Source organism: Oncorhynchus masou, chromosome 5 (genome assembly GCF_036934945.1).
Source record: "Oncorhynchus masou masou isolate Uvic2021 chromosome 5, UVic_Omas_1.1, whole genome shotgun sequence".
NCBI lineage: Eukaryota > Metazoa > Chordata > Actinopteri > Salmoniformes > Salmonidae > Oncorhynchus > Oncorhynchus masou.
Genome location: NC_088216.1, coordinates 9,784,359 through 9,799,147, shown reverse-complemented (window position 1 = coordinate 9,799,147; position 14,789 = coordinate 9,784,359). Strand labels below are relative to the sequence as shown.

At 41.5% G+C, this 14,789-nt stretch overlaps 1 protein-coding gene across 1 annotated transcript; it reads left to right on the top strand.

The window, feature by feature from the left end:
• The first annotated feature begins 304 nt into the window (after window positions 1–304).
• On the top strand, window positions 305–11,176 carry LOC135532549 (zinc finger protein 135-like). Its single transcript, XM_064960036.1, has 2 exons — window positions 305–1,025; window positions 8,718–11,176. The coding sequence occupies exons 1-2, from the start codon at window positions 536–538 to the stop codon at window positions 9,590–9,592; spliced, it is 1,365 nt and encodes a 454-aa protein (XP_064816108.1). The 5' UTR covers window positions 305–535; the 3' UTR covers window positions 9,593–11,176.
• The last annotated feature ends 3,613 nt before the right edge of the window (window positions 11,177–14,789 follow it).

Sequence of the window (14,789 nt, the reverse complement as noted above, 5' to 3'; positions counted from 1 at the left end):
ATAAAAATTGATTTAATTTGTTGTTGTTGGAGTGTCTTGGTCAGTTTAGAACAGAAAATGCCACCCTCGTCAACCTGTCACCTAATCATACCTAATGACCTTATTGGTTGTAAGAGAAAACATAACATCTGGTTGTTTTTAAATTACTTATTTTGAAATTGTTTGCCAGAATAAACAATGTTATGAATATTTATCGAAACTGCGTTACGCACTCCAGTTAACAGATGGCGATGTGAGTCTTTCATGTGGTGCTTCTTGCGTGACGTATAATCTAGTGGACGGGACTGGATGCTTCTTCAACGACCAACAGGGCTACTTATTCAACCATTTCGGTAGCTTGCTAGTCAACATAAAATCGAATCATTAAAGCTCTTTAGACCATTCTTGTGTATATTAATCAGTGTTTAAAAGACAATTATGTGTACGTATTAACGTACAATTAATTTGCTTGTAAAATTTGTCCAAGAAAAGATATACCAGCACCAGGCTAGTCGGAAATGCTAACAAGCTAGCTACCTGGCTAACATCCCCGACCATGAGTTCACTAAGCTACTCCCCCTTTGCTAAAGAACAGACGGTCTTCTGGATGGAGAAAGAAGCTCTGGGTCTTAACATTGTCGTAAAAGAAGAGGAGGATATTACAGTGAAAGAAGAGGAAGAAGCTTTCAGATTGAAAAGGGAAGAGGCTATCACGTTGAAAGAAGAAAAGTATGTTACAGTGAAAGACGAGAAAGAACCTTTTGGCGTGAAAGAGGAAGAGGGGATAGAGGCTGTCACAGTGAAAGAGGAGGTGGTAGACGCTTTCAGAACTAAAAAGGAGGAAGAGGAGGCTATCACATTGAAAGTTGAAGAGGATGTTACAGTGAAAGAAGAGAAAGAACCCTTTGGAGTAAAAGAGGAAGAGGAGGCTATCACATTAAATGAAAAGGAGGATGTTCTAATGGAAGAAGATGAAGAACCTATTGGAGTGGAAGAGAAGGTTATCTCAAAAGAGGAAGACGTGGATGAAGATCCGAATAACACCAGTGAGTACTGTCTTAAAATAGGGGCACAAGCGATACAGTTCTTGAACTAATGTGTGGTTTTAAAGGGGCATTCTACTGAAGTTGAGTATGTTGTTCAGTACTGTAGGAATTGTTGAAGGAGCTATCTGTGATTGTTCCATACATTTTGGGATTTTTTAAATAATGATATACAGTGGGGCAAAAAAGTATTTAGTCAGCCACCAATTGTGTAAGTTCTCCCACTTAAAGATGAGGCCTGTAATTTTCATCATAGGCACACATCAACTATGACAGACAAAATGAGAGGAAAAAAATCCAGAAAATCACATTGTAGGATTTTTATTGAATTGATTTGCAAATTATGGTGGAAAATAAGTATTTGGTCACCTACAAACAAGCAAGATTTCTGGCTCTCACAGACCTGTAACTTCTTTAAGAGGCTCCTCTGTCCACTCGTTACCTGTATTAATGGCACCTGTTTGAACTTGTTATCAGTATAAAAGACACCTGTCCACAACCTCAAACAGTCACACTCCAAACTCCACTATGGCTAAGACCAAAGAGCTGTCAAAGGACACCAGAAACAAAATTGTAGACCTGCACCAGGTTTGGAAGACTGAATCTGCAATAGGTAAGCAGCTTGGTTTGAATAAATCAACTGTGGGAGCAATTATTAGGAAATGGAAGACATACAAGACCACTGATAATCAAATCAAATTTTATTTGTCACATACACATGGTTAGCAGATATTAATGCGAGTGTAGCGAAATGCTTGTGCTTCTAGTTTCGACAATGCAGTAATAACCAACAAGTAATCTAACTAACAATTCCAAAACTACTGTCTTATACACAAGTGTAAGGGGATAAAGAATATGTACATAAATATATATGAATGAGTGATGGTACAGAGCAGCATAGGCAAGATACAGTAGACGGTATCGAGTACAGTATTTACATATGAGATGAGTATGTAAACAAAGTGGCATAGTTAAAGTGGCTAGTGATACATGTATTACATAAAGATGCAGTGGATGATATAGAGTACAGTATATACGTATACATATGAGATGAATAATGTAGTATATGTAAACATTATATTAGGTAGCATTGTTTAAAGAGGCTAGTGATATATTTTATATCATTTCCCATCAATTCCCATTATTAAAGTGGCTGGACTTGAGTCAGTGTGTTGGCAGCAGCCACTCAATGTTAGTGGTTGCTGTTTAACAGTCTGATGGCCTTGAGATAGAAGCTGTTTTTCAGTCTCTCGGCCCCAGCTTTGATGCACCTGTACTGACCTCGCCTTCTGGATGATAGCGGGGTGAACAGGCAGTAGCTCGAGTGGTTGTTGTCCTTGATCTTTATGGCCTTCCTGTAACATCGGGTGGTGTAGGTGTCCTGGAGGGCAGGTAGTTTGCCCCCGGTGATGCGTTGTGCAGACCTCACTACCCTCTGGAGAGCCTTACGGTTGTGGGCGGAGAAGTTGCCGTACCAGGCGGTGATACAGCCCGCCAGGATGCTCTCGATTGTGCATCTGTAGAAGTTTGTGAGTGCTTTTGGTGACAAGCTGAATTTCTTCAGCCTCCTGAGGTTGAAGAGGCGCTGCTGCGCCTTCTTCACGATGCTGTCTATGTGGGTGGACCAATTCAGTTTGTCTGTGATGTGTATGCTGAGGAACTTAACTTACTACCCTCTCCATTTCTGTTCCATCGATGTGGATAGGGGGGTGTTCCCTCTGCTGTTTCCTGAAGTCCACAATCATCTCCTTAGTTTTGTTGACGTTGAGTGTGAGGTTATTTTCCTGACACCACACTCCGAGGGCCCTCACCTCCTCCCTGTAGGCCGTCTCGTCGTTGTTGATGATCAAGCCTACAACTGTTGTGTTGTCCGCAAACTTGATGATTGAGTTGGAGGCGTGCGTGGCCACGCAGTCGTGGTTGAACAGGGAGTACAGGAGAGGGCTCAGAACGCACCCTTGTGGGGCCCCAGTGTTGAGGATCAGCGGGGTGGAGATGTTGTTGCCTACCCTCACCACCTGGGGGCGGCCCGTCAGGAAGTCCAGTACCCAGTTGCACAGGGCAGGGTCGAGACCCAGGGTCTCGAGCTTGGAGGGTATTATGGTGTTGAATGCCGAGCTGTAGTCGATGAACAGCATTCTCACATAGGTATTCCTCTTGTCCAGATGGGTTAGGGCAGTGTGGTTGAGATTGCATCGTCTGTGGACCTATTTGGGCGGTAAGCAAATTGGAGTGGGTCTAGGGTTTCAGGTAGGGTGGAGGTGATATGGTCCTTGACTAGTCTCTCAAAGCACTTCATGATGAAGTAAGTGAGTGCTACGGGGCGGTAGGCTGTTTTTCTGCAAAGGGACCAGGACGACTGATCCGTGTAAAGGAAAGAATGAATGGGGCCATGTATCGTGAGATTTTGAGTGAAAACCTCCTTCCATCAGCAAGGGCATTGAACAATGATCCCAAACACACCGTCTGGGCAACGAAGTGGCTTCGTAAGAAGCATTTCAAGGTCCTGGAGTGGCCTAGCCAGTCTCCAGATCTCAAACCCATAGTAAATCTTTGGAGGGAGTTGAAAGTCCGTGTTGCCCAGCAACAGCCCCAAAACATCACTGCTCTAGAGGAGATCTGCATGGAGGAATGGGCCAAAATACCAGCAACAGTGTGTGAAAACCTTGTGAAGATTTACAGAAAACGTTTGACCTCTATCATTGCCAACAAAGGGTATATAACAAAGTATTGAGAAACTTTTGTTATTGACCAAATACTTATTTTCCACCATAATTTGCAAATAAATTCATTAAAAATCCTACAATGTGATTTTCTGGATTTTTTTCTTCTCGTTTTGTCTGTCATAGTTGAAGTGTACCTATGATGAAAATTACAGGCCTCATCTTTTTAAGTGGGAGAACTTGCACAATTGGTGGCTTACTAAATACTTTTTTTGCCCCACTGTATATATGCCTTACTCGAACTTAGACCCCTTTATTCATGATTTAATTTATTAATAAGATTGGGTCTCTGGCATTCCATAGCGAATGCGTTGGATTACTTACGACCAAATCTGTATCAATGAATATCCATAGTCAGTATGCAGTGTTTCTTTAAAAGGTCGTCCCTTACATCACCGAGCGGTGCCCAGGAAATAATTACATCCAATTGTTAGATGCGACCACCTCCCGTGGTATACGTTTGGGCAGGGTAGCCTAGTGGTTGGAGTGTTGGACTAGTAACCAAAAGGTTGCAAGTTCAAATCCCCGAGCTGACAAGGTACAAATCTGTCATTCTGCCGCTGAACAGGCAGTTAACCCACTGTTCCTAGGCCGTCATTGAAAATAAGAATTTGTTCTTAACTGACTTGCCAAGTTAAATAAAGGTAAAATAAAAAAAATATATAATAAAGGCATATCCATTGATTCTTGGAGACTATAATTTATTAATGCCCAATACATTTAGTTCAACTGTCGTACCCCGTCTCAGGGGTATATTACGAGATAGAGTTAGCGAGCTGACTTTGGTCAATTCTGAATTTAACTCATTGAATTGTTTTGCCCTCCGGTTGTTAGTGTCTATGGGTTTTTGTGTGTAGATTGACGAGGACAATAAATGCTTTAATCCATTTTAGAATACGGCTGTAATGTAACAAAATGTGGAGAAAGTGAAGGGGTCTGAATACTTTCCGAATGCCCTGTAGTCTGGAAATAAGACAGTATTTAGTTATATTTGCTGAGGTTTAGAGACAAACACACTGGTTGTCCCTTCTGTTTGGCATAGTTTCTAGCCAAGCACACTGGTTGTCCCTTCTGTTTGGCATAGTTTCTAGCCAAGCACACTGGTTGTCCCTTCTGTTTGGCATAGTTTATAGCCAAGCACACTGTTTGCCCCTGCTGTTGGCATAGTTTCTAGCCAAGCAAACTGGTTGCCCCTTCTGTTTGGCATAGTTTCTAGCCAAGCAAACTGGTTGCCCCTGCTGTTGGCATAGTTTCTAGCCAAGCACACTGGTTGCCCCTGCTGTTTGGCATAGTTTATAGCCAAGCACACTGGTTGCCCCTGCTGTTTGGCATAGTTTATAGCCAAGCACACTGGTTGCCCCTTCTGTTTGGCATAGTTTCTAGCCAAGCACACTGGTTGTCCCTTCTGTTTGGCATAGTTTCTAGCCAAGCACACTGGTTGTCCCTGCTGTTGGCATAGTTTATAGCCAAGCACACTGGTTGTCCCTTCTGTTTGGCATAGTTTCTAGCACACTGGTTGTCCCTGCTGTTTGGCATAGTTTCTAGCCAAGCACACTGGTTGTCCCTTCTGTTTGGCATAGTTTCTGGTTGTTCCTTCTGTTTGGCAATAGTTTCTAGCCATTGAAATTTCTTTAAATGGTCACACTTGGTTTCGCCCCCGGTGCTGTTTGGCAATATTGTTTATTTATACAAATGCAAACCAAATGTTAGACTAAAAGCATGGGGTTGTCCCTTCTGTTTGGGACATAGTTTATAATTGCCAAGCACAGTGGTTGTTTATGAATTGCCTGCCTGGGCTGTTTGGATGCATAGTTTCTCAAAAAGCCAAGCACACTGGTTGTCCATCATTCTGTATTAATGCAGACTAGTAGCCCTACATGGTGTAACAATACATCATGTAGATGTATATAATGAACAGACTAGGTCTATACTGCTGTTGGTGTAACAATACATCATGTAGTGTTATAAGCCAGACTAGGTCTATACTGCTCCTACATGGTGTAACCCCATGGAGTTTGGCATAGTTTACTGCTCCTACATGGTGTCACAATACATCATGGATGAATATGGATTGATCATGTACCTGTTAAGAAACTGTTTAGAACTGTTCCATGGATTTATGTTTAGAAACTGTATGTTTGAAAGAGTTGGGGCAAAAGGAGAGTGGCTAATAAGTCTGGCTGCACATCTGGTTGTTTGTTCTAAAAAAATAATAAACATTAAGAAAAGATCAATGATATAAAGAAAGATTAAAAAAAACATCATGAAAGAAAAGCAGTGAAAAACCTTTGGAATACTTTAAATGAATTTTATGGGCAGGCTGGCATCCAATCAGATTCATCTTTGATGTTGCCAATTATTTTAATTATTATTTCATTGGCTAAGCTTGTTAACACAATTATATTCATGCAGATAAAAAACAAATAATGAAAGAAAAGCTCTTTGAAGATGGAATGAAAAATGATTGTTATTGATCAATAATGATACATTGACCAGTGATGGAAAGCTTGAGCCTAGAAACTCCTATGTCAAACAGAAGGGGTTCAACCAAAGTAATTGCTTGGTAAAGCGGCCTTTACTGGTTCTAACAGCAGACCTATAAGCTTTTTATTTTACCTTTATTTTACTAGGCAAGTCAGTTAAGAACAAATTCTTATTTTCAATGACGGCCTAGGAACAGTGGGTTAACTACCTGTAGAACGACAGATTTGTACCTTGTCAGCTCAAGGATTTGAACTTGCAACCTTTCGGTCCAACGCTCTACACTGTTGTAAAAATATGGTGTTTGACCAATTACAATGATATTTCTCTGTAAACAAATTAACAACAGACTTTCAGCATGCTTATAGACAAGGGCACTCAACATGTACTGCACTGACACAAATGACTGATGATTGGTTGAAAGAAATTGATAATAATTAGATTGTGGGAGCTGTACTGTTAGATTTCAGTGCAGCCTTTGATATTGTTGACCATGTTGTTGGTCAACCTGTTTTCAACCTGTTGTTGAAAAAAACGTATGTGCTATGGCTTGTCAACCTCTGCAATATCGTGGATTCAGAGCTATCTATCTAATTAAACTCAGAGGGTTTTCTTTAATGGAAGCTTCTCTAATGTCAAACATATGAAGTGTGATGTACCGCAGGGCAGCTCTCTAGGCCCTCTACTCTTTTCTATTTTTACCAATGGCCTGCCACTGGCATTAAACAAAGCATATGTGTCCATGTATGCTGATGATTCAACCATATACGCATCAGCAACCACAGCTAATGAAGTCACTGAAACCCTTAACAAATAGTTGCAGTCTGTTTTGGAATGGGTGGCCAGTAATACACTGGTCCTGAACATCTCTAAAACTAAGAGCATTGTATTTGGTACAAATCATTCCTCAAGTTCTAGACCTCAGCTGAATCTGGTAATGAATGGTGTGGCTGTTGAACAAGTTGAGGAGACTAAATTACTTGGCATTACCTTAGATTGTAAACTGTCATGGTCAAAACATATAGATTCAATGGTTGTAAAGCTGGGGAGAGGTCTAGCCATAATAAAGAGATGCTCTGCTTTTTTGACACTACTCTCCACAAATCAAGTTCTGCAGGCTCTAGTTTTGTCTAATCTATGATTATTGTCCAGTCGTGTGGTCCAGTGCTGCAAGGAAAGACCTAGTTGAGGTGCAGCTGGCCCAGAACAGAGCGGCACGTTTTTGCTCTTAATTGTAATCAGAGGGCTGATATAAATACTATTCATGCCAGTCTCTCTTGGCTAAGAGTTGAGGGGAGACTAACTGCATCACTTCCTCTTTTACATGAATGTGTTGAAAATCCCAAATTGTTTGCATAGTCAACTTACACACAGCTCTGACACACACACTTATCCCACCAGGGGTCTTTTCATAGTCCCCAGATCAAATTCAAGAAAACGTAAAGAGCCCTTATTGCATGGAACTTCCTTCCATCTCATATTGCTCAAATAAACAGCAAACCTGGTTTTAAAAAATCTGATAAAGCAACACCTCATGGCACAACCCCTCTCCCCTATTTGATCTAGATCGTTTGTGTGTATGCATTGATATGTAGGCTATGTGTGCCTTTTACAAAATGTATGTTGTTCTGTCCTTGAGCTGTTCTTGTCTATTGATGTTCTGTGTTATGTCATTCTGTATTATGTTTTGTGTGGACCCCAGGAAGTAGATGCTGCTTTTGCAACAGCTAATGGGGATCCTAATAAAATACCAAATATAATGAACGCCCACTCGTGGCGTTCCACATTTTGATTTATATTCCTACAAAATTCATTAAATCCTTTTGACATTCAGCACCTTAATTTTCTCTGACATGGTGGAACTATTGGGCATTTATGTGCTCCTGGGAAGTGGGAAACTAGGAAGTGGGAAGTCTGACGTGGAACTATTGGGCATTCATGTGCTCCTGGGAAGTGGGAAACTAGGAAGTGGGAAATCTGACGTGTTCAAGTGCTTTTGATGTCGAAACAATTCTTCAACCCAATAAGATTTAACATTTAGCTAATAATAAAGTTAGCTTGCTTGCTTAGCATTGACGTTGGTCAAACTAGCCACATTATAAATATTGATAAGGTTGTCATTGTCAAAAATTGATTTTGGTTGAAAAGGTCAAAGGTCAGTGGTAAAACGTCACAACTCGAGTATTTTCTCAGAATTTCTCAGAATTTCCCACCTGTAATTCCGATTTAGAGGGTCAGTCAAGTGAAATTTTCCACTGGGAACTAGGAGTTTATAATAAGTCCCTGGTTCGAATCCCAAAGCCAACTAGGGGAAAAATCACTTAACCCTAATTGCTCCTGTAAGTCTCTCGGAATAAGAGCGTTGTACTAAATTAGTCAAATGTAAATAATGAGGTATCTAGTCTGGATTTAACCTCATAAGAAGATAGTTGAATCATATGGAGGTTTCATTTTGGTCTCTCTGTTTAACCAAATACTCTGTCTTTGGCAGGAGAGAGACCAGACTCTTACTCTGACAGCAGGAGTACTTCAGGGGAACCAGACCCAGAGATGCCCAAACCAGTGAAACCACACCACTGCTCCCAATGTGGAAATACATTTTTCTCATCGGGGGACCTGAAAAAGCATAAGAGAACACACTCTGTAGAGAGGCCTTTCCCATGCTCTCAGTGTGGAAAGCGATTTGTCCAGTCATCACATTTGAATGAGCATAAGAGAATACACACAGGAGAGAAGCCTTTCCAATGCTCCCAGTGTGGAAATAGTTTTACCCGGTTAATGAGCCTGAACAGGCATAAATTAATACACACAGGAGAGAAGCCTTACCACTGTTGTCATTGTGGACAGAGTTTTAGGTGGTTAGTGACCCTGAAAACACATGAGAGGACACATACAGGAGAGAAGCCTTTCCAATGCTCCCAGTGTGGGAATGCTTTTACACGGTTCGAGAAGCTGAAAGAACATGAGAGAATTCACACTGGTGAAAAGCCTTTCCAATGCTTGCAGTGTGAAAAGAGATTTATCCAGCCATGGAATCTCAAAGAGCATGAGAGGATACACACAGGAGAGAAGCCTTTCCAATGCTTCCAGTGTGGAAAGAGTTTTACCCGGTTAAGGTACCTGAGTAAGCATAAAGAAATGCACACGGGAGCGAAGCCTTACCACTGTTCTCATTGTGGACAGAGTTTTAGGGGGTTAGTAAGCCTTAAAACACATGAAAGAATACACACAGGAGAGAAACCTTTCAACTGCTCTCAATGTGGAATTACTTTTACCTTGTTAGGGAGCCTGAAATCACACCAGAGGACACATGATAAAAGCCATACCACTGCTCTCATTGTGGAAAGAGAACATGAAATCACATGATCGATTATAGAGTCTGGCGCCATATTTGCGAACATAAGCAAGCATATGAAGTTAAATGGTTTTCATGCACAAGATGCATATCAGCCAATGAAAAGTGTTGATTCACTTATATGTGACTGACTGTTAATTTGTAGCTGCTCCCATCAGATAACATGAGCCTTATGCTAACCTCCCCAGGTGGCAGTGATTACATCCTGGCACAACGTCTGCCTCAGCCAATCAAATATCTTAGATATTCTATACACCAACCAATGGTATTTCTTTAAAAAATAGGTAAACCCTGGCCATGTGTTTTTATGGGGGGGAAAAAGATAAATCGGATAAAAAGATAAAGTTTGGCGTTGTTAAAAAACAAAGAGCCTTATGGATTTATCATACAGTGTAGCAGTCATGTAGTCTATCGTCAGTGGTGGATCAAGTACCCAACTGTCATACTTGGGTAAAAGTAAAGATACCTTTCTTAGGTGTCTAATTTTCAGAGTTAAAACTCAAAAGGAGACTCTGAAAGCTTAAAACCAAGTTCATTCTTCCCAGAAGATCAATACAGCGGCATCAGACAAAGACGTTGTTCACACAAGCACTGATATTTAACCCCCCCGTCGTCGCTCATCCATGGCTCTCTCCCCTTATCAAGCACTGATATTTAACCCTTCCTCCCAGGCTGCGTCTCCTCGTGTTCATCTGAATCTACATTGTATCTTTACTGCGAGGCAGGAAACTCAGTGATACGGGCCATAAACTTGTCTTTCTCCCTTAACAGTGACCTGACCTCGACCCCCGTCATCACTAATCCATGGCTCTCTCCCCTTATCAATGCTTGCCACGTGAGATCGCTTTCCCTGCACTCAGCACATTCCAAGCTTAATTGCACCCACTATATACTTTCCTCCTACAGATAACCATTCCCTTCTGGTGTCGTTTAGGAGTCCCAAGTTTAGGAGTTCGTACCCAGAATCCATCAGCATAATAGAAAATGACTCAAGTGAAAGTCACTCAGTAAAATACGACTTGAGTAAAAGTCTAAAGTGTTTGGTTTTAAATGTACTTATGTATAAATCATTTCAAATTCCTTATATTTAAGCAAACCAGAAGACACAATTTTCTTGTTTTCTTAAATTTATGTATAGCCAGGGGCGCACTCAAACACTCATATTTACAAATGACGCATTTGTGTTTAGAGAGACAGATCAGAGGCAGTTGGGATGACCATGGATGTTCTCTTCATTAGTGCGTGAATTTGACAATTCTCCTGTCCTGCTAAGCATTCAAAATGTTCAGAGTACTTTAGGGTGTCAGGGAAATGCATTATTTTCTTTAGGAATGTAGTAAAAGTTGTCAAAAATATTAACAGTAAAATAACATACAGATACCCCCCCAAAAACGGCTTAAGTAGTACTTTAAAGTATTTTTACCTAAGTACTTTACACCACTGGCTATCGCTGTCATCATCACTTCTAGGTGGCACACACTGCTAAAGCTTTTTAACCGTGGGTTTCGAGTCCACCTCGCATCAAGCTTTTTAACCATGGGTTCGAGTCCACATGGCATCAAGCTTTTTAACCATGGGTTCGAGTCCACCTCGCATCAAGCTTTTTAACCATGGGTTCGAGTCCACATGGCATCAAGCTTTTTAACCATGGGTTCGAGTCCACATGGCATCAAGCTTTTTAACCATGGGTTCGAGTCCACCTCGCATTAAATTTTTTCACCGTGGGTTTGAGTCCACCTCGCATTAAATTTTTTAGCCGTGGTTATTGAGGAAAAAACTGTTCAATGACGGTCCTTGATGCTCGACCCAAAACGCGTGTGACGAAGTGGATTATTCTAATAATGCATAAACTATCAAATAGTGTAGGCCTGTGTCTAAGTGTAGCCTACATAAGAATATACTGTGGCAGACCAGGGGGGGTTGGGTCAAAACAGTTACACAGATCAGACACGGACAGAGTAGGATTAGCTCAGTTTCAAAGGTGTTTATTAAAATAATAGTTCTCCCCCATGAGACCCTCTCCGAGATACCATCTTCTGGGCTCCGGGGTCTTGCTGTATCCTGTGGGGATCAAAAACTGAACTCACTCCTGTTACCTCTGCAACCGTCCCAAACTATACAGGAGACCTTTCTTCCCCCACTCTCTCCCCTGTGTGCTGCCCTTCTGGCAGCATTATGGGACTTGTACATCTGGTGAGCAATCAGCCCTTGATTACTCACCAACTCCCAATCAGCCCAAATTAGTCCTGGCCGGAGAGCCCGTCGAGACCTGGCACGTCCAGCAGATGGAGCCAGCGCCTCGTGATGTTTACTCTGTCTGTCAGCAGGCCCTCTGAGTCTCCCCCTGGTGGCTGACCTGCAGTACAAATGTCAGCCAAATGTTATTATAAAATGTATAGAGAACGTCAGCCTACGCGTCCGTGTAATATAGCCTATGCAATAGCAGTGTGTTGCTGAAGAAAGAGGTAGCTCCGTATTAAATTCATTCTACAATTCTGGGGCGGCAGGGTAGCCTAGTGGTTAGAGCATTGGACTAGTAACTGGAAGGTTGCAAGTTCAAACCCCCGAGCTGACAAGGCACAAATCTGTCGTTCTGCCCCTGAACAGGCAGATAACCCACTGTTCCTAGGCTGTCATTGAAAATAAGAATTTGTTCTTAACTGACTTGCCCAGTTAAATAAAGGTAAAATAAATAAAAATCTTCATTTTCAAGCTGTCCCTTTCAAACACAATACACGTGATCATTGCTTTAATGACCAGAACATGCTGTTGGACTGAGGTATGTTAGACACTTCAATCCAGGATGCAAGTGTTGAAACAGGTCTAACTACTTCTAACGATTTTAATTGGCTGATGCACTTGTGCCAGGATATAAGCAGTACTAGCTGTTGAAGTTAGCATAGGGCTGATGTGACTACAATTTAGCATTTTGGCCATCAACGCATTTCATTTGCTGATAAGCATTTTGTGCACGATAACCCATTTGTACTGAAACAAAAAATATAAACGCAACATGCAACAATTTAAAAGATTTTTACTGAGTTACGGTTCATAGAAGGAAATCAGTCAATTAATAAATTGATTAGGCCCTAATCTACATATTTCACATGACTGGGTAGGGACGCAGCCATGGGTGGGTTTAGGAGGGCATAGGCCCACCCACTGGAGAGCCATAACCAGCCAAACAGAATTAGTTTTTCCCCACAAAAGGGCTTTATTACAGACAGAAATACTCAGTGGGTGGGCCTATGCCTCAGAAGATCCCGCAGGTGAAGAAGCCGGATGTGGATGCCCTGGGCTGGCATGGTTACACATGCTCTGTGGTTGTGAGGCTGGTTGACGTACTGCCAAATTCTCTAAAACAACGTTGGAGGCGGCTCATGGTAGAGAAATTAACATCAATTATCTGGCAACAGCTATGTTGGACATTCCTGCAGTCAGCATGCCAATTGCACGCTCCCTCAAAACTTGAGACATCTGTGGCGTTGTGTGACAAAACTGCACATTTTAGAGTGGCCTTTTATTGTCCCCAGCACAAGATGCACCTGTGTAATGATGTAACCTTTATTTAACTAGGAAGTTGTGGGCCAATTGTGTGCCGCTCTATGGGATTCCCATTCACAGCCAGATGTAATACAGCCTGGATTCGAACCAGGGACTGTAGTGATGCCTCTTGCACTGAGATGCAGTGCCTAAGAAACCTGCGCTACTCGGGATCATGCTGTTTAATCAGCTTCTTGAAATGCCACACCTGCTGTCAAGTGGATGGATTATCTTGGCAAGGAGTAATGCTCACTAATAGGGATGTAAATAAAATTGTGCACAACATTTGAGAGAAATAAGCTTTTTGTGCAAATGGAACATTTCTGGGATCTTTTATTTCAGCTCATGAAACATTGGACCAACACTTTACATGTTGCATTTTTGTTCAGTATAACTTTAAATGCTTGCTTATGTTCAAGGGTCGGCAGGGTAGCCTAGTGGTTAGAGTGTTGGACTAGTAACTGGAAGGTTGCAAGTTCAAACCCCCGAGCTGACAAGGTACAAATCTGTCGTTCTGCCCCTGAACAGGAAGTTAACCCACTGTTCCTAGGCCGTCATTGAAAATAAGAATTTGTTCTTAACTGACTTGCCGAGTTAAATAAAAAGTACAGCCCACTGTTTTACCGACACATGTTTTTTGACTGAAAATGTGTGTGTTTGTTTATGCAACATGAAATCAAATTGTCTACACTGAGTCAGGGGTCTTCAACAGATCGATCTCAATCCAATTGTCTACACTGAGTCAGGGGTCTTCACTACAGCCAACTGACACAAGTGTGGGAAGCATCTCAATCCAATTGTCTACACTGAGTCAGGGGTCTTCAACAGATCGATCTCAATCCAATTGTCTACACTGAGTCAGGGGGTCTTCAATATTAGATCAATCTCAATATATAATGACATGATGTGTCTCAAACACATGAATGTCAAACACATGAATGGGTCTTCAAACAGAATCGATCTCAATCCAATTGTCTACACTGAGTCAGGGGTCTTCAACAGATCGATCTCAATCCAATTGTCTACACTGAGTCAGGGAATCTTCAAACACATGAATGTTATCAAACACATGAATGGAATCTCAAACACATGATGGAATGTTATCAAACACATGAATGTCTAATGGAATGGTATCAAACACATGAATGGAATGTTAAAACAGATGGATCTCAATCCAATTGTCTACACTGAGTCAGGGGTCTTCAACAGATCGATCTCAATCCAATTGTCTACACTGAGTCAGGGGTCTTCAAACAGATCGATCTCAATCCAATTGTCTACACTGAGTCAGGGAATCTTCAAACAGATCGATCTCAATCCAATTGTCTACACTGAGTCAGGGGTCTTCAAACAGATCGATCTCAATCCAATGTGGTATCACACATGAGTCAGGGAATCTTCAAACAGATCGATCTCAAACACATGAATGAATGTTATCAAACACATGAATGGAATGTTATCAAACACATGAATGTTATCAAACACATGAATGGAATGTTATCAAACACATGAATGGTATCAAACACATGAATGGAATGTTATCAAACACATGAATGGAATGGTACTACAGCCAACACACAAGTGTGGAAGCATTGAATGGAATCAACATGAGCCATTATCCCTGTGGAATGCTTTCACACATCGAATGAGTCCATTCCCACATGA

Coding starts and splice junctions, on each gene's coding strand:
- LOC135532549 (XM_064960036.1), top strand. CDS start 536: ATGAGTTCACTAAGCTACTCCCCCTTTGCTAAAGAACAGACGGTCTTC. Junction 1,026..8,717: donor TGAAGATCCGAATAACACCA/GTGAGTACTGTC, acceptor TGTCTTTGGCAG/GAGAGAGACCAGACTCTTAC.